Source organism: Musa acuminata, chromosome BXJ1-6 (genome assembly GCF_036884655.1).
Source record: "Musa acuminata AAA Group cultivar baxijiao chromosome BXJ1-6, Cavendish_Baxijiao_AAA, whole genome shotgun sequence".
NCBI lineage: Eukaryota > Viridiplantae > Streptophyta > Magnoliopsida > Zingiberales > Musaceae > Musa > Musa acuminata.
The window spans coordinates 43,780,772-43,803,898 of NC_088332.1; the positions used below are offsets into that span (position 1 = coordinate 43,780,772).

Below are 23,127 nucleotides of genomic sequence, written 5' to 3' on the forward strand. Positions count from 1 at the left end.
ATAAAAATAGGAAAAGTTATGTTCTTAAAGCTAAGGAAATGAAATTTCAAGAAAAGTATTTTAGAGCTCGAGAATGTGATGGCTTCGATGAGGAGGGAGATAAAATTATGAGGTTGTTGGGATGTCTTCCGACGAACATAACTAAGAAAAAACGATGAAAGATAAAAAGTGAAGAAACATGCCGTATTGACTTTAATGCTACAATTCAAAAAGGATCATCTCATTATTGAATGACAAAGGAGCAGAGGAATCGAAATAGGTTACCGATAGAGATTAAAAGACCATCCATTCCCGCACCTTCCTTGATCATGCATGGCGATATCCTGCCTCGCATAAATCATGCCGATTGCAATTGCAGCGGGCATAGCATTTGGAGATATCCTCGCTGGCGAGATGCGTCAAGTTGCTGGGGCCCATATAAGTACTAATTCCCCAATATACACGCAAGAATCGAATGTGTATGTAGCTTTTCACGTGGAAAACACCATAAGAGATAGCACCTCCGCGTCAGCATACAACGACGACTCGAGAGCACGCACGGGTTAATGTAGCGAGAAATCTCCGAGGGGCTTGAGTGAGCCCTTCTACTTGTAGTGTAGTGTGCCCTTCTTTTAATGCCGACGTGTGTGCCACAAGCTTACTGTCATAACACTAATCTTTCGAGTATTTGACTTGGATAACCGTCAAGTGTTCTGCAGTGCATTAATTACTTGGATAACTACTACCAAGCATTTGACTGCATGTGAACCTCTTAAAGAATAGAAATGGACATCCAATCGGACAATCGACGGCACCTACAGATGATGGTGGGTATGTATGCTAAGATTGACCTAAAAACAGAGATAATAACATGATGCACCAACAGATAATAATTGCATATGTATGCTAAGATTGACCTAAAAACAGAGATAAAAATATTGGTGCATATTCCAAAGTGGTGTACAACCATATCTCGACTCAATTCGATGAAAAGCTAAAGCAAGAACCTCAACAACGATCTTGAAACAATTATTGCCAATAAAAGAACATCAACATTGATATGTTGATGAAGGCTACCGGGTCGCATGAGAAAGTGATGATGGACCCTGATATGGAAGAAAGCAAACTAACCTTGGACAGCCAATTCAAGAGTTGGAGATTCGTCCAGTTGCTGGCAAGTTCCATCGGCACCACACGCTTGAACAATAAACCTGAGTGCCGTAACTCCAGTAGGAATACCAAGTTTTGATAAGAAAAATGCTTCGACTCTAGCAAATCCAACGTAGCTAGGTACTCTATCACTGATGTTTCCGTCGGTATGAATCATTAACCTTTCGACGTAGACATTATATCTTGTAAATGACATCGCATATCCTTCTTTGAGCTTCCAAGTGACCTTTAGGTTCAAACTTCTATTTCCATCAGAATCCAAGATCCATGAAATATCATGGCCTTGAATGACCCATGATTTGGCTGGTGGAAATTCCACGATCGGTTCACTGGTTAAAATCCTGATGTGACCTAATGATGCTCTACAGGGCAAAAATCCACTGTTTTCTGATGTGGTATTTTCTCCAATTGGGCTCTTCTCCATCTCAATATTAGTTGGGCCAGGGTTTTTCAAGGCACACACAATATAAATGCCACCCAACATATAGCCGCTCATGGTCAAGGTAACTTCATAAATAAACCATGCTGCGTCAGCCAACACATCTGCTTTCGTGTCTTTAATTTGTGGCTCGATGGTTCTATTATACTCAAGGCCGGCAACAGTGAAGGGTTGAGTATCAGCTGTGATAAGGATGGTTGTTTCTCCACTGATTTCAGACCACAATTCAAGGTATAGTCCAAAGAGAGAGTTTTCATCTGATCTTTCCTACAGAGAAAGAACAAGAATTTCAGGAATGCCAACACATAAAATAATGCAAAGAAAAAAAAAGCTTGGAAATTACTAGGTACAGCATAATCCTACAGTCTGTGTAAACGAAATCCTTGACTTACTAGCACCTCGTAAGTTCATACATTTGAAAATTATTAAATATTTCAATACATTTGTGACCAATGAATTTGACGTTGATATTAAAGGAAATATCCAATTAAAATATAAACAGAAAAAGTATATTGCAACATAGAAAATTTTGAATCAAGAAATTCTCCTGGAAGTGGTACCATTAGCATACTCCTGAATAGAACCTTGGATTAAAGCTAGAATAACTAGGAAAAGAATCTATTAGACATTCTTATGAGAGATAATGCAGCTTACAGAATATGAAATGTTCACAGGTTGATCTTCCAGCTGAAGTTGTCCGTGAAAGAGTTTTGTAGAGAAAAAAGAGTTGTTCTCAAGATTTCCTTTAGCAGTGATACTACCTCCTCCACAGTAAGATGCGTCCTTGAAACTGCCAATTTAAGAATAGCCTAACTAAAGGAGTTCAACCTATAAATATTACCATAGAAAATCTTCATGAAAAAGTATATATATATATATATATATATATATATATATATAGAGAGAGAGAGAGAGAGAGAGAGAGAGAGAGAGTTTCAGACTATACACTCCTGAACCTACCAATTCAAGAATAGCTTAATTAAGGAGATTAGATCTAGAAATATTACTGAACAACAGAACAAGATCTTATGAAAATAAGGAAAGCCAACTTCAGACTATGTCAAACAGAAGACAAAGCTATAGTTGCAAGGGGGAAGCTATAAAGAAATAACACAACAGAAACACTTTTCCTACCCACTTTGACAGTTTGACCTTGTCAGTTCTTCCTCTTCTTTTTCTTTTTCTTTGACTATTGTTACCTTCTCTCTTTGGGGAGGTTATTATGCATTATGTAAGTGTAAAGCCTTTGTAGGAATTTGCTATCTGCAACTTTTACAGGGATCTTTGTTCATTATTTCTTTTGTTTTGATGGTCGATGAAATGGATGTTGTTTAGGTGTTCTATCAGTTCACCACGTGACCAAGGTTCTACTTAAGAAGGATTTTGCAATAAAAGTTGCACAGGATTTATAATTTTCGAGCATATAATGATAATGTTTTCCCAATAAATATACAGATTCTTTGACTACTGCTTCTCATGCATCATATTGGTTTCTTTCCAGAAGGATTAAATGTTGGAAAGAAACAATCTTTATGGACCTACTGAAACCATTTTGTTGGAAAGAAACAAGATTTGTGAACCTACTGAAACTAACTGCAGCAGCAATAAAATTCCCAACAACAACAACAACAATAAATGTGCCTAAATATAGGATATGAATTTCTGGTAACATATGCACATAAATGTTAAATTTAAAAATGAAAATTTTGAAGTAGAGAAACTTAAATCATGAAACTTTTGGTCTAAAAATAGAAAGACAACAAAACTTACTTGATGCAGGCCTCGACTGTAGTTGAGCTAGGACCATTAGGATTATTAAGAAGAGGCTGCTCCAGAAAACATAAGAAAATTGTCTTACAAATAATATAAATTTCTTTTAAACAGTGGTACACAGATCGAGAAATATGTTTAATACAGATAGGACCTTTAAACACCTTACGTTGCTTTCCAAATGAAAATATAACATTTTAGTATATTTTTTATAATCTTGATATTATGGCACTTGGAAATATGGTAATAGGTGAAAGCATTGACAATATGTATGCACACGGTGGACAAATATTGTGTGTGTGTGTGAACTACTTGTCAACAATGGAACCCAAGATGTAAACTAACTAGTATTTATGTAGGAAATCTGCACAAATCAGATTATCAAACAAAGTCAAGAAGTGCATCTCCTCGGTACAATTTTCACCATTTCTAGATAGCAAATGTTGATCTCTGATGAAAAGCTCCAATTGGGTGAAGAACATACTGTGAAACTATGTTATACATATGGATACCAGCCACCTTTTAGTATAAGGATTTAAAATCATAAGGTTTTCCTTAATACCAAAAAGGGATTTCAGCCAGAATTCTGAGGGATTGCGTCAATCAGCCACCAGGACAGACCAAGTTAAAATTGATTTCAGGCAATTCCGCATGATCATCTGAAATGCACCAGTGACAACATCAAGTTGACAAGGGTCCAGTGGTGTAAATTATCAAGTCCGAGCACAATCGGTGAAAAACACATGTAACAAAAGGATCTGTTATTTATCAACATCGTATGATCCTTCAGATAATCTTCCCAACAAAAAATATTCCAAATGTGAAGCAAACTTTAAAGATAAACCCAAAAAGGGCCACAAGACAACATATTAATAACACAACAAAAATATCTAAAGCTTGGAAGCTTCCTTAAAGTAACAATTTCATAACATGAATCATGTATACATGCAAAATTAAATGAAGCATGAAACAAATTTCAATCTACCTGAAAGCCTTGAGAAGAAATGTTATTCCAAGGATCGTTGGCAACCTGTAAACCTTCAATTGAACAATGATAACCATGACCCTGGAAATATGTAGGACTCAGAGTTTGATAGTTGCTACTGATTTTATCAAATGTGACAGATTCAAGGTGCATAAGATCAACCGGTATTTAAGAGAAACAAAACAATAAATATGGAGAAAAGCAAGGTTCATTGTACCACTCAGGGTGATATGTACCGGTCCGATAGGGGACCGGTATGGATGGTACATACTATTCTGTCGGTATGTCCCACTGTATCATGTGTTGATACATCGATACAAACCGTACCAATAGTCGGTCGATATACCGATATGGACCAGTAAGACCAACCATGGAGAAAAGATCCAAGAAAAAAAGAAAATGTTTAATGACTAGTAAGCAGCATAACTATGATTATCTGGCATTTAGGTGCATAATTATGAGTAGCTGCTAATAAATGAAAAAGAATATTTTCAAGTGAAAGCTATTACAAAAGTTTAGACAAAAGATGATGTTAGTCACACTATAATTTCTCAGCTACAACAATTACGAAGGATTAAAACTGAATAGCAATAGGATGTAGGACTTTATGAATTGGCAACAACATTTTTCTCCCACTGGTTTCTCAACAATTAAATAAATATTTAAACAAGTACCCCCTGTCCTTCAAATATCTTAGCTCACTAGTCTATGGTATCTTGCAAGTGAAAAAAAAAAAGAAGACTTGACAGCTTTATCAATAAAAGAGTTAACAACGAGATAAATAAGGGGCTGAACCCAATCATTTAATGAAAAGCAATTACTCAGATCAGTGAATAGTTCATAAACAACTAAATCATTCAGTAGAAGTAACTAGAGCAAATATTTTTTCGCTTGAGCAATATTTATTTATATCCTTTACAAATTCTTTGCTCCAACAACAGTACATCTAGGCCAAAGCCAGCTATTGTTATCTGAAAATACCCAAAATAACTCCTATAAGATATTCATAGGTTTCTACTTCTTTTTTCCATTCCTCTTTTTTTTTCTTGTGTGATCTATCTTTATTTTTCTTATGTTAGTGTTCTTGCATGTTCCTAGAAGCTCAAACCTGCACACTCCATCCTGCTCACTTATGCAGGCTTATTGGACTGATCTAGAAGGACTGAACCCTTATTTTCCTTTAAATTTTAATAAGCCTTGGTAAGGAGACTCCAAAAGTAAGATGCTGAAATTTTCACCTGATACTTAAAGTTATGCAGAAAATAAAAGAAATACTGAAAAATGACCACAAATTTTTAATTTTGTGAACATAAGCGAATAACCCATTAACCGAAATTTTTGACCAAGAATATAGTTCCCATTTTATCGGATGTCCCTGAAGAGACAACAAGCATATAGTTATTGTTCTAAATAGTAATTGCACCTGCTAATATAATGGTTCATACCAAGGTTCGCCGTACCGTACCGTACCGGCGTTTCGACTCGTGCTCGGTACGGTACGGTACGGGTGTACCGACCGGTACACCGAGGTGTACCGAGCACTGTAGCACTGCTACAGTGCGGACCGGTACAGGGCGGTCCGCGTACCGACAACTTGTCGGACCGGTATGTACCGCCCGTACCGGGCGGTACGGCTCGGTACGGCAAACCCTAGTTCATACCAAGGTATGCAATTTCGAATAATAACGCCCGTTACCAGACGAAACAATATATATATATATATATATATATATATATATAAACGAGGCGACGTCGTCGAGGCGATGCAACGTTGCCTTTATAAAAATATATATATAAATATATATAATTTTTTATATATAAAAATATATATTTATTAATTTATACATATATATATAAACGAGACGACGTCGCCGAATTATATATATATATATATATATATATATATATATATATATATATATATACCGTTTTCTCCGCGACGTCACCTCTTCTCCTTGCGACGCCGAGATTCTTCTCCCCGTGCGGATGAGAGGTCACCAACAGACGAGGAGGTAGAGCAGCGTAGGCACTCTTCTTCTCCTTTTCTTTCTTCACCTTCTCCCTCGGTCATCCCTCTTCTTTCTTCTTCCTCGGTCACCGTCGATTTAAAACGATAATGGGCAAAAATAGCCTAATCGACGGTACCGCCCGGTAGCAAGCGTTCCGTGTACCGATATGCTGACGGACCGATACATACCACCCGGTATGGACCGTATTTTTCGAAATTGAAGACCTTGCTTCATAGTATTATGGAGCAACCACCATGTTAGGTGAGCCCATAGTGGGTGCTTCAAAAACAAAAACATTTTTAAACAACAGAATTACATAATTAATTAACAATAATTATCTAAGCTCATATAGATATCTAAGCTCATATAGATATAAAAAATAAACCTTCAACTCAAATAAACACTAATTGATGTTCAGCAAAAACAATTTTAAACTTGATTTTACCATAGTGATTAAATCCTATATTACATAGCAAATGAAAACTAACACCCAACCCATTGCTAGCATTGTTTCTCAATGATCTTTCTATCCCTCTATTTTAAAAGAAACTGTACCTCCATTTAAGAACATTATAACCAGTTTAATCCAGATTTGGACCGATTTAGTTGAAGAATCGATCCAGCCCAGCTGGGTTTCATTGGGAAACTAGATGTCTTTTTTGACAGGACACTTTGATCATTTTGTAAAGGGGCTTGATCCCACAAGCCAAAAAGTGTGGGGCTTTGCCTAAGAAATCACCCTTGAATTTTTGTATGCCTGTCTTGTGTTAGTAATATGTTGCGTGACATGACATATCCAACATGATAGGCCCTTATTGTCATAAGCCATTGCTATGCAAAGGGTGTTCTAGTTGCATTCTTCAGCATGGTATGAGTCTCGCAAAGAAACCATGTCAGTTTGATGTGGCATAGCCGAAACTTCCCGAAGGTCCCCAAGTTCAAAACGATGTCCTTGAATTAATCAGATTTCAGCAAATTGCTTCTCTGTTGCTGTTCTGTTAACACATACTTCAAACAAAGTCATGGATTTTGTGTTCTTTTTACCACAAAGGATGAAGAATATAAGTGCATTTAAAGATAAAACTGCATAAATAATGCTAATCAAATGCCTTCGATCATGTAGAAGAAAGAATAAAATTTCAAGACACCTACCTGATCAAAGCTTGAGTAGAAGGGCAATACTCTAGGGTAGTTCTGAAGAATTCCCCATGATTGCTCAACAAGGCCCCACCAGCTGCACAATTCAATTCAAGTATTTTAAGTGTCACAACATAAACAAAAACAATAGAATTGAATGTCAAAAGTCAAAAGCTTCTTCTTTATTAATATCACACACGGGTGTTAATTTTACGACAAGTTACCCAGAATTTGTATCAGAGTGTACCATGATGTACAAAGGACAAGTTATTTAGTATAACCACATTTCCTTTTCAAGCTCATTGTGTTCGTAGGTTGAGATGTATTAATGAACAAAGAAAAAAAGTGAGACTTTTCAAAGTCTGCAATTTAACCAATCCGATTGATTGGAAGAAATCAATAGTGCAGTTAAATAGGTAATAAGTTAAATTCTGAAGCTTAAAGGCTTATAACCAAACTTATGGTGCAATACTTGCAAAACTAATGACACATCATCAGCATTTTATCACCTTTATCATCTTCATCTTTTTCTGAATAATTTTAACATGGAACTTTAGCCTTAAAAGTTAAAACATCTAAGAGCAAGAAAATAGGTTTAAATCATAACAAATCAACCAAAAATGTGGTGTGCTGAGATATCTAATTATGTCAGTGGCCAACATCAAGTTGGCGCCATGTTCAGGCAAAAGGCCTCAATCTAGAAAGTTTGATTACTAGAAACTAAATTGTCATGACAAACCCTGACATAGTGATCCCAACCCGTATAAGGTATAAGGTGGACTATATTTACAACAAATCATCATTACATATGACTCGCATAAGTATAATTCTTATCAATGTCAACTTCTCTCAATACCGTACAGTAAGAAAAACAAAAATTTACAAAATAATTTCTTTTAATATTCACTTCTATAAAGTTCACCCAAAAAGGAATACAAAGTGTATGAACATACACATCAAGGATTAAGCTCTTGATACCAAACCTGGTACCAGTTGCTTCAAGCCCTAAGCACCCCTTCTCCTTCTAAGATTCCGAGGAACCTTCAGAATTTGCTTATGAAAATAATGACAAAAAACATGTCAATTCATAACCCACTTAGGCAAATGCAAAGGAGGTTACCCCTCTTAATAGTAGCAGTAGTCTTCATTAGTACTGGCTCAAGTTTGATCCGGTTCAGTTTTCAACAATTTGTTCTGAATGTGGTTCAAGCTCGCCCAAGTAGGAAAGATCTTATTTCGATCTATGATTCCATCTATGACTGGACCATGTTGTCACAACAAATCGAGATCCATATGCTATCAAATCAATAGGATAGCTAAATGGAGCAATACTAAAGGCTGGCATATCATCTGAAGGTGCTGACTAGACCTCAGAAGCCCCTATGAGCTCACCCAAGGTCACCCTGATTTGGCTATTAGGTTCTAATCTCTGTAGGGTCTTCTAGCCTAATTTCTGGCCTGAGTAAGGGTTTTACGGTGATTTGAGTTGGAATAAATACAATTGCATCCTTAGTTGATCTGACCCAGCTAGGTTGGGTAATAGAAACTTTTCACCAACACTAGAGGATTGATAACCAATTGACACTATGTAATTGTGTCAATAATTTATTAGACCTTCTCAACTTTTATCCTTCAAGGATGACCAACATAAATGAAAGGTATTGAATGTGGAAAAGTTAGTAATTGGTATTTCATCTCTTTTGTACTAGTCAAAAAAATTAATAATAGTAATTTTAGGCAAATAAATCTAACAAATTTGTATTTTATAATCGGTACGCTCAACTACTTGGCTACAGTCAAAAAAAATCAATTTAATAATTAATAGTTATGAATGGAGGCTTTTATAGCAAAGTAAATCATCACATGACTAAGCTGGACATGATATTTAAGGTGTTATATGATTAAGGTAGAAAATACATACCGATTTTGTGCAGTTTGAAAATCAGGTTCTTGTTCAGTTTCATAGACCCATCCTGGAGCAAATATGGCAGCTGAAACATCATCCTTCTTCAACACATCGAGGGCTACATTTGTCTGTCATGGTAAAAGGGAAAAAAGGCAAAAGAAAACCCGCATATGGTATCTTAAAGAAAGTAAACCAAATCAAGTATATAGTAAGTGATGTATAAGATGAATAAATTCAAGAATATATTTAAATGATGTCCTCTGTAATCCAGCGTAGTTCCACTAGCAATCTATTTGAAGAAGCATGGTTTTAAAGATCCAAGGTGGGACACTAATGAGTCAAACAATCTACTAGCTTTATTGTTCCCTGTGATTGGCTTCGGGCCCTTCCTACACAGCTCGAGTGCAAGTTAGAACCTATATGCCAAGGGACGGTCCCAAATAGATAGTTTCTATGGGACATAGGACCCCCAAAAGATAACATTACATAGGCATGCAAAGGTTTCCTCAAATCAAATGGAGATTGACCCTAGAGTGCAAATGTAGAAGGGAGCTTTGACTGCAAGACCCGCCCATCAAGCACAGACAATAGTCGGCCTCAATGATTCAATGATGCTGAGTGGAAGGGTCGTCACTGAACCAATAAAAGTTACTTTAAGAAACATGCCGATCCTCATCAAGAGTTCACATCTACAGGAAGGTTCAGCACCATGATGCCGGCTCTTCGCTACCTAGGATTGTAGTATGTTCCAAGAGTTGGGTTGATCGCCCATTAAAGCGGTGCATGAACTGGGTTGCTAGCCCAACATTTTCAATAGCAGGCTTTACCAAAATGCTTCATCAGCTGCTAATATCACTAATAAGTCACTCATTTCATGTGTCCCAACTCCCAAATCCATTATCTAATTTTCTATGGATTATAACAATCTCCTCAATTATTCAACTAAAAGTCTTGCCAAGGCATCATTTACACACTAGAATACTGCTCTAAATTCCTCTTAGGACTAAGCATGAATGATTAGCCGTTCCAATCCTATGCATATCCTCCATGATTCTACTCCTTTTAACATGCTGAAAGTAACCTGACACAATATATGTGATCCTACATGGAGGGATCCACACGATACTGAATATCACGTATGGTAACCACAATAATCTCCAGAAGTAATAACTTAAACGGAGCAGAACTGTTAAGATTGCTTGCAGGTATGCGATAAACAAGCATAATGATAATGATTTTAAGAAACAAGACAACAAATTTAAGTTGGGACTTGTGAAAATACTTTTGTTTACTTATTGAGGAAGAAAAAGACAAAAACAATAGACTGTCATCTACTTGTAGAATTAAATAAGGTACAAGAACATTCATCAAAAAATTATAGAAATTTAAGTATAAGCATGTATGCATTAGTTTTTTTAGTTTTTTTTTTGCTGTTATAGTTCCCTGCTGATTTTTATTATAGCTCCTTAATCATCCAAGAAGAGCTTTTCATGAATTTATTTCAGTGTGCATAAATATGTGAGGAACAAAGAAACTATTCTGAAAACATGAAGATGGTGCATCATTACCTGGATCATACCCAGAGAAGAAGAGAAGAAATCAGTAACACATTGTGCTAAAAGCTTGCTGAGGCCATTCATTTTTCATCAAATATCATCTATAAATTAAGTTTCAACCTCTTTTTATTTGGAATAAGGTAAAATAATCAAAATAGCTGAAGGGTGTTGACATACATGCCACTGCCCACCACCAAAGGTATTTCTGCCAAAAACATCAATACCCATGTAGACATCAAACCTTCTCTCACCAGCAATACTAGCTGAAGATTTAGGGTCTTCGTCCTGCAGGATTCAAAGACATATAAAAGCAGGGAATAAAAAGGAAGAAGATATAATTTTTATTGCATAGCAAAAAATAAAATGCTACCTTCCAAGTATAATTGACAAAAATACCATCACACAAATCAAAGAAAGGTTTGTTTTGCATGTTCAGTTGATTTTGCCAGTCAAGTTTACCATCTATAGTCACAGCATCATACCTGCATAACACAAAAAAATTAGGCTAGTAAAACCTGCAAAGAAAGCATGATATCTAAGTTCAGATTCCATAAAAGAAAAAGCATTTGCTGTGAGAAGTGACCATATGACCAAAGATCCCGGAATTGAAGCATGCATAGAACGAGATAGGTGACCCACGAACTCCTTCAAGTTATCAATTTGCCTCCTGTCCAATTTGACTTCTATATTGACCTGAAAGTCTTAATATCATGTCAGCTGCAGAAAAGCCCCTGTCAAAATGGCCTCTGCCACTTTATATGACTAAAAACATGAAACTAAACTAACAAAAGAATCACTAATATAGCCCCTACAAGAGCCATTTTACACAGAAACAAGACAGAAAAGGCAGCATTTCCAGAATGATGAAAAAAAACACTCCTCCAATATAGCCATTGCTTATCCACAAAGTGTGGAGAAAACTAACCAGCCAACCATCGAATCCCAAAGCAGAAGCTAGTTCTGTCAACCGTTCAGCATACATTTGAGCAGACTCCTTTGACAAAAGCAAGGTGTCACAAATAATTCTACCTTCATCCCATTCCGTCAGGAAAGTTCCTAAGACCTTTTAATCCATCGTACCATGCAACAAAAGAGAATGAAAGAAATTGTAAAGCTCTTGCAGAACAGTAAATTTGAAGTGTCCACAACAAATCCAAACTACTTTAATGCAACATCAAGAGAAGTTTCACAAAGACTATTTGAATTTTCTTTGTAGTTTGAACTTTGAAAGTCCAAAACTTATGGCATAACATAATAGGAAAGACAACAAGGCAATTCGCAGAGGGAAGAGGTACAAACTTTGACAACTATCACAGGAAAAAAGAAATATCGAAAGAAAAATAACAGAACATTAGAAAGAATTCTGAGCTGTAAGAAGAATGCAAATATAGAATTTTATCAAATCTTTAAATTACTGATCTCCAGCAAAAAAAGAATAATATGTCAGATTTCTTTGTTAAGAAAAGCTCATCAACATAGTTACCACGAAACATGGAAATGCAACATTTTGGACAATAATAGTGAAGGAGATATAAGGTATGCCACTATATACTTGGTTGATATTTTGTCGAAATAGGATAACTAAAATAAAATTGCCATTTTTGAGTCATACTATGCATTATATCACTTATGCCATGTGCTATATTAAGGAAGATATGATACATTTTGCTAACTCATTAGCTATACTAAGAGGTGAAGACAGGATTTGATCCCAAAATCTTACTATCAACAGTTGAAGTCCTCACCAGCTAAGCTTGACGGCTTCAATAAATGAAATGGTAACTAGAGTTCCATTACCGGGATTTGAACCCGGGTCGCCAGGATGAAAGCTAGGAATCCTAACCGGACTAGATGACAATGGAATAAAAAATTATTGAATGATATTCTGAATCCTCAACCCTTATTTCTTTGGTACACTACATCAAACAAATATTTTAGGTATAATTGAATTATATTTATGTGATTAATCCCCATTTGAAGATCCAAATCATGTACCTATTTATTACAGATCCCATAGCACAGCTACTTGGGATGTAAAAATGCCGCAAATCAGGAAGCAAAGGCCATAACTTCCTAGTAGCTATGCTCTTCAATACAAGAAATTGCATAATAAATCCTTAAGTTACAAATCCACACCTGATTTTTCCAATTTTGTGTATTTCCACACGATTGATCCAACTAGATAAAATAGTTTTGAATAATTAAATAACAAAAAAAATCAGATAAAAGGTAACTAAAACCCTAAATCAACAATCTTCACCATGGATCACACACATGACGAATCAATGAAATTTTCTATAGCAATCTTGTGACCCTTGATAAGTTTATTTTGTACCACTTCTGGAAACACCAAGAATTAGAGGGCATTAATAATTTCTTTTAATCAAAGAAATCCCAAAGTGATATTAATTGCATTGCAAAAAGATATTCTAAATTTCGCTAAACAAGTGCAAGTAGTTTGATGCATTGAACCAAAGATAGTGCGGAGCTGATTGTGGCTGCCATAAAAGAGCCTGGACAAGGCAGGTTGATGAGAAGATCAAGTTGAGCTAAACAAGTTGCAAAGAAGTGTCAGGGAATAAGGATAAATGCTGCAAAGGAAAGAAACACTAAAAGACTTGCTAGTCTTATCTTCAGTAATCTGTGGGACTGAGTGCAAATGATTGTGCACCTAAAATAGTGATAAGGATGGTTGACCAAGGTTGCCGATAATAGGTGCCTAAGTCCTCCACCGCTAAAAGAATGATGTCATCTAACAAGTGGTCGACCAAGGTTGCAGGTCTAGGGGGCTAGCTACAGCTCTGTCTTTCACCACAATAGTCTAGCTATGTCACAAACCAATACTGGTCAAAATGCTTAAGCTGAAGTTGACAATAGTACACTGATTAGACTTTTATAAGTCAATCTTAATCTTGTCCACTTTCAATGTGACACTAATCAGGGTATTACAATTTTTCTCACTCAAAGACAACATCCTCATCAAGACCCACCATAGTCCAGATCAAACCCTAACATAGTGCATGTGAGGTGTGGCCTAGTAGCGGCTCCATGCTGTGACGAATCCTTTGACTCCATCAATGGATAGTCTTTTCTTACTCGAACCCCTCATCATGTCTAAAAATACTAAGTCGTCTCCGAGCCTAATAGGCTAACCGACCCATCAACTTCGTTTGACCTAAATCACTTATCAAAATGTTTAAGATGAAATTGACAATAGTATTCTTATCATACCCGTATAAATCAATCTTAATCTTGCTCACTTTCGACGTGGATTATTCGGGGTATTACAAGCTGTGTGATAAAGAGCTACCAAACAGTGAAATTAACCTCCTGCTTGTTTGAAGTGATCGTGGGTGCAATGTGATATCATCCTTGAGAGGGTCAAAAGTAACATCCTGCTTGTTCGTCACCCATATAATCATATTGCTTATTTTCTTTTGTGGTAAGCCCATTTGTTGGCGATCAAAAGTAACCTTTTACTCAAAAGCAGAGCATCTTCTTTATGAATAGGATAAGATGTTCTTTTCTAAAATAAATGCCCCAAAAAAGTTTCACTGGCTTAACCAAACAATCGACAAATAGAAACCATTATATGCATACGTAAAATAATTATCTAACCACATCACATATTCAAGAATCATTCATCATCAAAACCTACACCAATTTACCAAATGCGGAAACCCAAGAAGAAGAACAAAGAGCTCGGATCAGGAACCTCGGAGGCAATACCTTGACGCCATGGGTGTGGGCGGCGTTGGTCCAACATGGCGGCGGCAGCGTGACCAAGCAGTGGGAGAAGTAGACGAAAACGTCCATCAGGTGCCAATGCCATATGGCGTAGGCGTCGGGGTTGCCCCCGCCCTGCACCCACAGGTCGTCGGTGTACCCGCCCTTCATGTCGTGGCAGACGAGGATCCGGCGGCGAGGGGGCAGCGCGGCGGCGGAGGGGGGGAGGGGGACCGACGAGCGGTTGAAGGGGTAGTGGAAGGACCGGAAGTAGGAGCGGGAGGCGAGGGCTTCGAGGGTCGTGATCGGGTAGGAGATGGGGATCGAGGGCTGTGATGGGTCGAAGGGCGGATCCCATGGCCGGGGATCGGGTTTCCGATCGCCGCCGCAGTGGAGCAGGCGACGCAGGAAGCTGACCATGGTTTTGACGCACCTAAGAAAACTAGACATCTCTCTCTCTCTCTCTCTCTCTCTCTCTCTCTTCTCTTTTGGTATCCATCTTGTTTTCTGCCCTTATGCAAACCTGCGCGGGATTTCGTACTAGGAAAATTATGGAATTGTTATCGAAACCGTCCATTTGATTTCTTTCTTTCAATTTAGCCGTCGGATTGATTTGATCAAACTCAGATGTTCCGAGACATAACAGGATGGGATGCACGGACTTGAAGCTCCCTCTGTAGCTTTCCCACCCTGTGTGGAATTTGCATCCTTGGATCCGCTCCAACAATTGGAGAGAATCTGATGCCGAGTTAATATACATGCAAAGAAATAAACCGGGAGATAAAATAAGTATATAATACAAAATATCGAAACAAGTAATTTTATTTATTTTAAATTAATAAATTATTATATTTTAAATTTTTATCCTTTAATAATTATTTATTAGATATTTTAATAATATGAGATTTAATTATGTGTAACGATAGTGTACTTTGCATGTCAAACTTAATCAATAACACATGATTTTTTTTATTTCATTTTTTATCCCATCTTTACATCTATTCTCCATAAATTAGGTTGCGTTGAATCTTGATTAAGTTATTTATGAATTATTTGATTTAATTGAATCATATCGATATTTAATTAGTTTTAATAATATTTTTAATTAAAAAATATAATAAATTAATTATGAGAATATAAAAGACCTGTGGATCTGCACCCACAATTGAGATTCCCTGTGCGGGACTAAACAGGAAATGGGGTTGGGGATGTACCGGAGAAGGGGAAGGGACTCCACGTCCTGTCCGATGCGGTTGACATCCCTAATTAATATAATAAAAATACGATTAACTTTTATATTAAGTATTAAAAATAATAAAAATAGAAGAAAATAGGTAACTCATAGAATACCAAAACTGTGTGCTACAATTCCCACCCATGAGTTGTAGATTGAAATGGACATTTGAAGCAGATGGACATCTGAGCACGGAAACGTCAGCTGATATGACAACGATGGGAACTGTTCAATTCATTTGCCTGTCACCGTATATATATATATGCGCTTAAATTAAATTAAGAGGCATAAGTAGGAAGATGGCAGATTTGGAGAATTAAATATATAACTTTATAACATGTTATGTATGATATGAGTAAAAAATGATCGAAGATTAATATAAAATTATACAAACATCAATTTGATTTTATAAAATAATACATTAAATTATGAATTAAACTTAATGTACGTCATCGAGATCGCTGAGACTGTTGCGATCTTAATCTTCGCATATGTGTATTATATGTATGGTGGGGGCTTATTAAAAGGTGCACAGGCGAGGCGGTGGTGCTTTGTGGGCTTTCGATTCCATCTCTCCTTCTCCCTCCCCCTTTCCCTCTTCCTCTCTTGGAATACTGCAGGCGTTCAAACGCCCGCAGTGCACACACAGTGACTTCTCCGACAACCCCGTACGAGAATGTCTTCCGCTGCTGTTTGCCTTTAGCGTACAGTAAACTCAGAGTTCACCTTCAAAGCGGGCAAGAAAAAGGCCGCCTCGCCCTCTCTCTCTCTCTCTCTCTCTCTCTCTCTCTCTCTCTTCTTGTGATGAATCATGCATGTTGTGTTCGCTTGGTGATGGGAAGGGAGAAGAAGTCGTGGACCCACTGTGGTTCTCGCGACTCCGCGAGAGGACTCTCGTGAAGACAAACGAAAGATGAAAAGCATAAAAAGGAGAAAGAAAGGTAAAGGAAAAGAGCATACAACAACGAGGAAGCTTAATTTTGATCTACAACAAAGAAAACAGATGAAATGGAAGCTGTTCGTGTGATCTCGTAATGTATCCATCCATCCATCCATGGAAGTCCGATGGTTGCAGAACAATGTTGTAGGAGACAAGGAATCAAACCTGATAAGCTCAGAGAAAAGAGAGCATTTATACCGGTAGCCAATAATTCAACAGCCGCAATCTAAGAAGAGTAGTCTTAATCTGCACGGATAGTATATATACATACATATATATATATAGATTGCTGATGAATTGAAACGGATAATAACAAGATTTCAATTGCCTATGCTGCTGATGATGATCGAGATTTGCTTCACTAAGTCAGCGAAGAATTAATGCGGACAATTAGCCATGAACCAACAGCTATGTACTCACTCCATGCGTGCTCCCATTGCCGGCGGCCGCCAAAGAACGACAGTACGAGAGACGGGAAATGTGAGGAGTGATCGGTACCCAGGAAGCAGACTACGAGCTCGTCGGTGGTGCGCTGGATCCCTCGCTGGCCGCTGAACTACTGAAAGCACCGGCAACAGTTGCCTCCCCTCCGCCAGCTGAACTCCCCTCGACGGGCGCTGTACCCGGGGGGCGCTTCCGCTTCCTCTTCTTCTCGTAAGGGATGCCGCGCGCCTTCCCTTGGTAGGCCTTCACCTCGCGAAGGTAAATGCCGACGGCCTTGGCGCCGAAGGGGTTGGACTCCGGGCGGCCGTCGTTCTCGTCGTAGGCGGCCCGGAGACGGCCGATGAGCGCGTCGAGCGAGCCCCAGGCCTGCTTGAGCGGGCAGGCGCACGGCGCCGGTGGCTTAGGGAGGCCGAAGTGGGTGCACCCGGGCGCGTGCACCCTCGTCTTCCCGAACTGGTCCAAGTACTTCAAGAACTCGATCACGTGCGCCCCGCTGCACCGCGCCAGGCTCAGCGGCGGCCTGTGGTTCCTCAGGTACTGAAGGAAGGTGTTCCAGTCCCGCCGCTTCTGCGACTCGTATCGACTCAGTGGCTGCTGCGGCTGAGCAGGTGTCGCTGTTGGAGCCATAGGCGGAGGTGGATCGTCGGGAGCTGACGAGGCGGAGGGACCTTCCTCTCCCGCATCACCGGCTACGGCAGGGCCAGGATCCATGCAACTGTGCTTCCTGCAGTTGATGCCTTCGCTCTCCTTCCAATTAATTTCCTCTCCACGCCCAACTTGTTCTTTTTCCTCGATACGGGTCTTCGGAGAGAGAGAGAGAGAGAGAGAGAGAGGCGGGGATGGAAAGATACGACCAACCGGTGTACCTCTTTCGGGGATTGCGTGGTAATTTGACCGGACGGTGCGCTTTGTCATCATGTTAGTCCTTGTAATATAGTGGTGTTCATAATGGTCTCTACAAATATATATATATATATATATATATATATATATATATATATATGTATATGGGATGATCATATCAAATTTCACAATCGATATGATCATGTTTTATTTTTAGTCTATCAAATAAATAATTGATCTTTGATCGAAGAGGTAGGAGATTCCTTTCTCACTATTATTTTTTTTGAAGACTATATTTGATCCTAAATTATTTTGCTATTAAGAATCACATTAATTGATATTTAATTAACTTTAATAAAAAATATATATATGATAGTATAGTGTGATGTACCTCATTATCTCTTATTTATAAATATGAGTAACGAAAACAAAATGCGATCCCAATGATCATACTATCGACGATCGAAATCTTTATTTTTCAAAACATATATTTGATAATAAAATGACGATAAGTGAGCATTTTAAGATATAACCATTCACCATTATACAAAGTTAAAATACACCTCAAATTTTGAATATGATGCCCACTCCACCCTTCATAAACATCAATCGAGATTGCATTTGTTGATTGGCAAAACAAGTTCAAACAAGCTTGCATCTTCATCATAGACTTGTTTATGTTTTGTTGCCATGATTGGTTTGGCCCTTCATAGATTCAAAGTGTGGGGTTGAGATGGGTCCATTTTGAGGACCAAAACTGTGGGATAAATGGGAGTAGTAGGAGGGGCACCCTTCTCATGCTACTGAAGGAGGTCTATCAATAGACCAAGAAGAGGCTGAGGATATAGTAATGGATGATGCATGGAATGTGGAAGGTGGACATCAACAATACAAATGGAACTAAAATAATTTAAATTTGAAATGATTTTTGTATGTATTACTACTCAGTATCAGTTCACTGACACAGTGGTAGTACTTTAAGCTCAAAGAGAAGGCTGGCAATCCAAAGTAGCATTTTATGGTCCCTTTTATTTCACTACTTTTTATTTAACTTTGTCAATAAATTTGACTAAATCAAGTTTTTGGATCACAATTTAAATCATTGCATCTTGAAATTAACAGAAATCATATTAGTTATTATAATTATGTAATTCGATTCTTCATATCTAACATACACACACATAACAGGCGACTACGTATCAAAAGTTAACTTAAAAAATAAAAAATAAGATAATAATAATTATTAAGTAATATTTATGTCTAATTAGAACTCAATAATAATGATCAAATAATTAGAAAAAGATAGAATTCACGTAGAATATTTCACTATGCACTTACAATTAGGAAAGATTAACTATAAAAGGTAAATACAAATATAATTATTAGAGATTGATACTTCTCTATCTATCATAAAATCTATATGAGAATTTAACACAACTAAAGTATCATTTCGAAAATCTCATTCCATTTTAATTTTTTTAGAGGTTCATGTAACCTTTGGTACCATTAAATTTCTTAGGTAAGTTTACTATTATTATTATTATTATTATTATTATTATTATTATTATTATATACCTTTATCTATCTTAGGAGTCCTACCGACATCATTAGATGAGTGTGTCCCCAAGGTGTTCATTATTCAAATCAAGTTACCTAAATTATGTACTATGATATGGACTTTTCACAACAATCATTAGTGGGAAGCAAAAACTCAGCTAAAGAACAAGACATAAAGAATAACATGCTGATCTCCTAAGCAGGAATTAATAGGACAATCAACAAATTATCACCATTTGTCAACATGAAAAATATACATGTTGCTAAAAAAGACAATACCAAGCAAAAAAGAACACAACACTTGAATTATTGAGAGAAAAAAAACCTAATTATTAACATATGTGAAATTATTCAATTAAAATAATTATTCTTTGAAGGAAAAGATGAAAAACTATTTGTTCTTTTGCCTATGAAATTAATGTTTTACATCCAATATGAGATTAAATTGGGAGCACTTTAAGGAATTAATAGCTCATTCATCCTTTGCCTTTGGCAAAGTTTCAAAATGTCTTTGAAAGAAGCCAACTTTTGCATCCGATCCTTCGATCTCAACAGCTGTGGGTGGCTTTGCCACTCCCATGAAGCTTTGCCTTACATCTCTCACATCTATAATTGCTATTGTGATGACCCTACCACAAGTGATTCCTTCAATTATTTAACCTATCTTCAAGCAATCCAAAATGGAAAATGAGTAGGACATCATATGACCTTATGTTTAATATTATCAAGTTGTGTGATGACTTATGTGGCCATATTTTATACATATAGGCATAATTTTCTTGGGAAATGAGCCAAGCTTGTACCATCTATAATGATGTGCCAATAGACACATGGATGCAAGGAATATGAACATGGATCTCGATGAAAATGAATGCAAGTCAAAGAAAAGGATAACACACACAATTGTTTTATAGTTTGTGTAACATATCATTGAATTCAAAGCGAATTACATATAATATATATTTCTTATATATGTATATTTGTACACCTTATACATAATTATTGGCAAAAAATTATTGGGAGAAGAGCCAAACTTTTACATTGTTCTCGAAGAAGTTAAAGAAAAGGATAATAAACACAATTGTTTTCTAATTTTTGGTAGATATAATATATATTAATTGCAAGGCAAATAGAAATAGAGAAGGACATATATTTAAATTAAGTTGTATAGCAAATCATAAAACGAAAACTCTAAGTTGTTAGGAAAAGACTCGATCTCTCTCTCTCTCTCTCTCTCTCTCTCTCTCTCTCAAACACTAGGATTAATTAGTCATGAAAGATGACAACAAAAATCATACATTAGATATGATGGTGTTTTAAGGCACTCTTTATAATGCAATGTAAAAAGATAATATTGGCTTAATTGAGTTAATTTTGATTACTAAAACATTCAAAAATGTGTTATTATTAAAGCGAAACATAACACAAATGTAACCTTTCAATAAAAATAACTCATTAAGCACACATGTATCTTCACTATATAATTTCATATAAAACTAAATGAATTTCAACCTTTAATTAGAGCTCGATCATTTTTCCTACTTAAAGAAGGGAAGAAAATAGATAATGCCTCATTTAATAATTTTGGCTTTTGGATAAACAAAAAAATGATAAAAAAACATTTTTTTTTTTTTGAGGGGTGACAATAAGTCATGACTCAGATTTCACTTTCCTTGTTGTCGTGAAAGTGATGTTAGCCTTCTTTAAAGGTCGAGATTGCACATCACTTGGTGGGAGAATCATTTGAAGTGACAATTATCTTAAGATGCGAAGGCTTTAGACAAGAATTCAATGCTTCAACATCTCATCATCATTGGCATTCTCATTCTCTTTCTTTTAAGGAAGAAAGATGTCGGATATTTATTAGTTGGCAAAACTCACTTTGCACGATTATTAGTAATGATGATAATTGAAATTGTTAGGATGTCTACTATCATAGCACTTATTTACGGTTGATGAGATAATCACCTCTTTTCTTTTGTCATCACAATGATGTGTAAAATTATGTTGAGATTTAATATTTTTATAATTTAAATTTCAGCTGATATATGAGTTATTTAGTTGCCCATCTTTTCTTTCTAGAAAGAAGATTAAGAAGAAAGGAAAAGTAACGTCGGAATGCTTTGCTGAATATTTTTCTTTTTTCTTTTTACTTCCATGAAGTAAATATGTTTTTAATGATCAAAGTTGTGTTGGGATGTGATGGAGACAAAATTTAAGATGATATCAAAATGAAAAAAAAAAATAATATAGTAAATATATATTCGATCAATTCAAATTAAAATTGTGACGTGATGAATTAGCTCCAAATGTCTCTTTCGAAAAAGGAAGCATATTTGTTGCTTCTCGGCATCCATCTCTCCATTTTCTTCGTCTTCTTCCTCTGAAAGGCACGCTTCTCTGTCACTGTCTCACCTTCTATTGCTTCGTGTGCTGTGCTGGCGTTCTCGTTGAGATGATGTTATGGTCCACTTTTCTCTCTCTCTCTCTCTCTCCAAAGAACTCTGTCCTCCATGAATTCTTCATCACAAACTTTGCTTCTTTTTGTGCAGGAATTATTAGTGGTGCAACTGAGTTGAGATTGATAAGCTTTGAGGGTGACGAGCAATGTAATATCGTACTATACCGATGTTTCGAGATTGACTCAATACGGTACTGGTGTACCAAACGGTACATCTTGATGTATCGAATAATTTTATATATTTTTTTTTATTACTGTAGCACTATAACACTGTAACACTGTAGTATTACTACAATGCAATATTATAGCACTGTAGTATTACTTAGTGGTATCGGACGATCCGCGTACCGGTATGCCGTCAGACCTATACGTACCGCCCGTACCGGATGGTACCATTCGGTACTACATACCATACCATGGACAAGCGATCATATTTTAGACCCCAAAAGATAAGTTTGATAGGAAAATCTAAAAATAATAAAAATAAATCAATAGTCAATCTTTATATCAACATTCAATGAATAAAAAATATTTTAAATTTTTTAATAAAAAATATTCTATTGAGTCACTATCGATCACTAACTATTAAATCGACTACATCGATCTTAGTACAAACAAACTGAGCTTCCTCTTTGAACATCACGTAAATCGAATTAGAATTGTATCGAGTTAGTCCCACATTCCATAACATCATTGATCATTCTATCTATCAAAGATTTCGCATGACAATATATTGTTAAAAATTATAGAATTTATTATATAAATTTAAGAAAATATATTTTTTTTTGTCATGTGTGATCTTCAGCAAGTTATGATTTTACCCATTAAAATTATTTACATTAAAATATTTGTTATTTATTATTATGCATGAAAATTATCTCTAATCATGTAATTGGAAAAATGATTCCTTCGAAATGTATGTTTGAATATTAATTGGATTTTGTGATGGCCGATTTGGGCCTCAAAGCTAA

General features: G+C 36.5%; 2 protein-coding genes across 2 annotated transcripts; both read right to left on the minus strand.

The window, feature by feature from the left end:
* Positions 1-891: 891 nt before the first annotated feature.
* On the minus strand, positions 892-15,168 carry LOC135677204 (cytosolic endo-beta-N-acetylglucosaminidase 1-like). The gene is made up of 11 exons (XM_065189258.1): positions 14,681-15,168; positions 11,877-12,014; positions 11,535-11,644; positions 11,322-11,433; positions 11,129-11,236; positions 9,411-9,523; positions 7,505-7,586; positions 4,344-4,424; positions 3,359-3,414; positions 2,243-2,378; positions 892-1,855 (listed from the first exon to the last, which is right to left on the minus strand). The coding sequence occupies exons 1-11, from the start codon at positions 15,125-15,127 to the stop codon at positions 1,106-1,108; spliced, it is 2,133 nt and encodes a 710-aa protein (XP_065045330.1). The 5' UTR covers positions 15,128-15,168; the 3' UTR covers positions 892-1,105.
* Positions 15,169-17,092: 1,924 nt separating this feature from the next.
* On the minus strand, positions 17,093-18,177 carry LOC135677205 (protein G1-like7). The gene has a single exon (XM_065189259.1). The coding sequence runs from the start codon at positions 18,004-18,006 to the stop codon at positions 17,362-17,364; it is 645 nt and encodes a 214-aa protein (XP_065045331.1). The 5' UTR covers positions 18,007-18,177; the 3' UTR covers positions 17,093-17,361.
* Between the last annotated feature and the right edge of the window lie 4,950 nt (positions 18,178-23,127).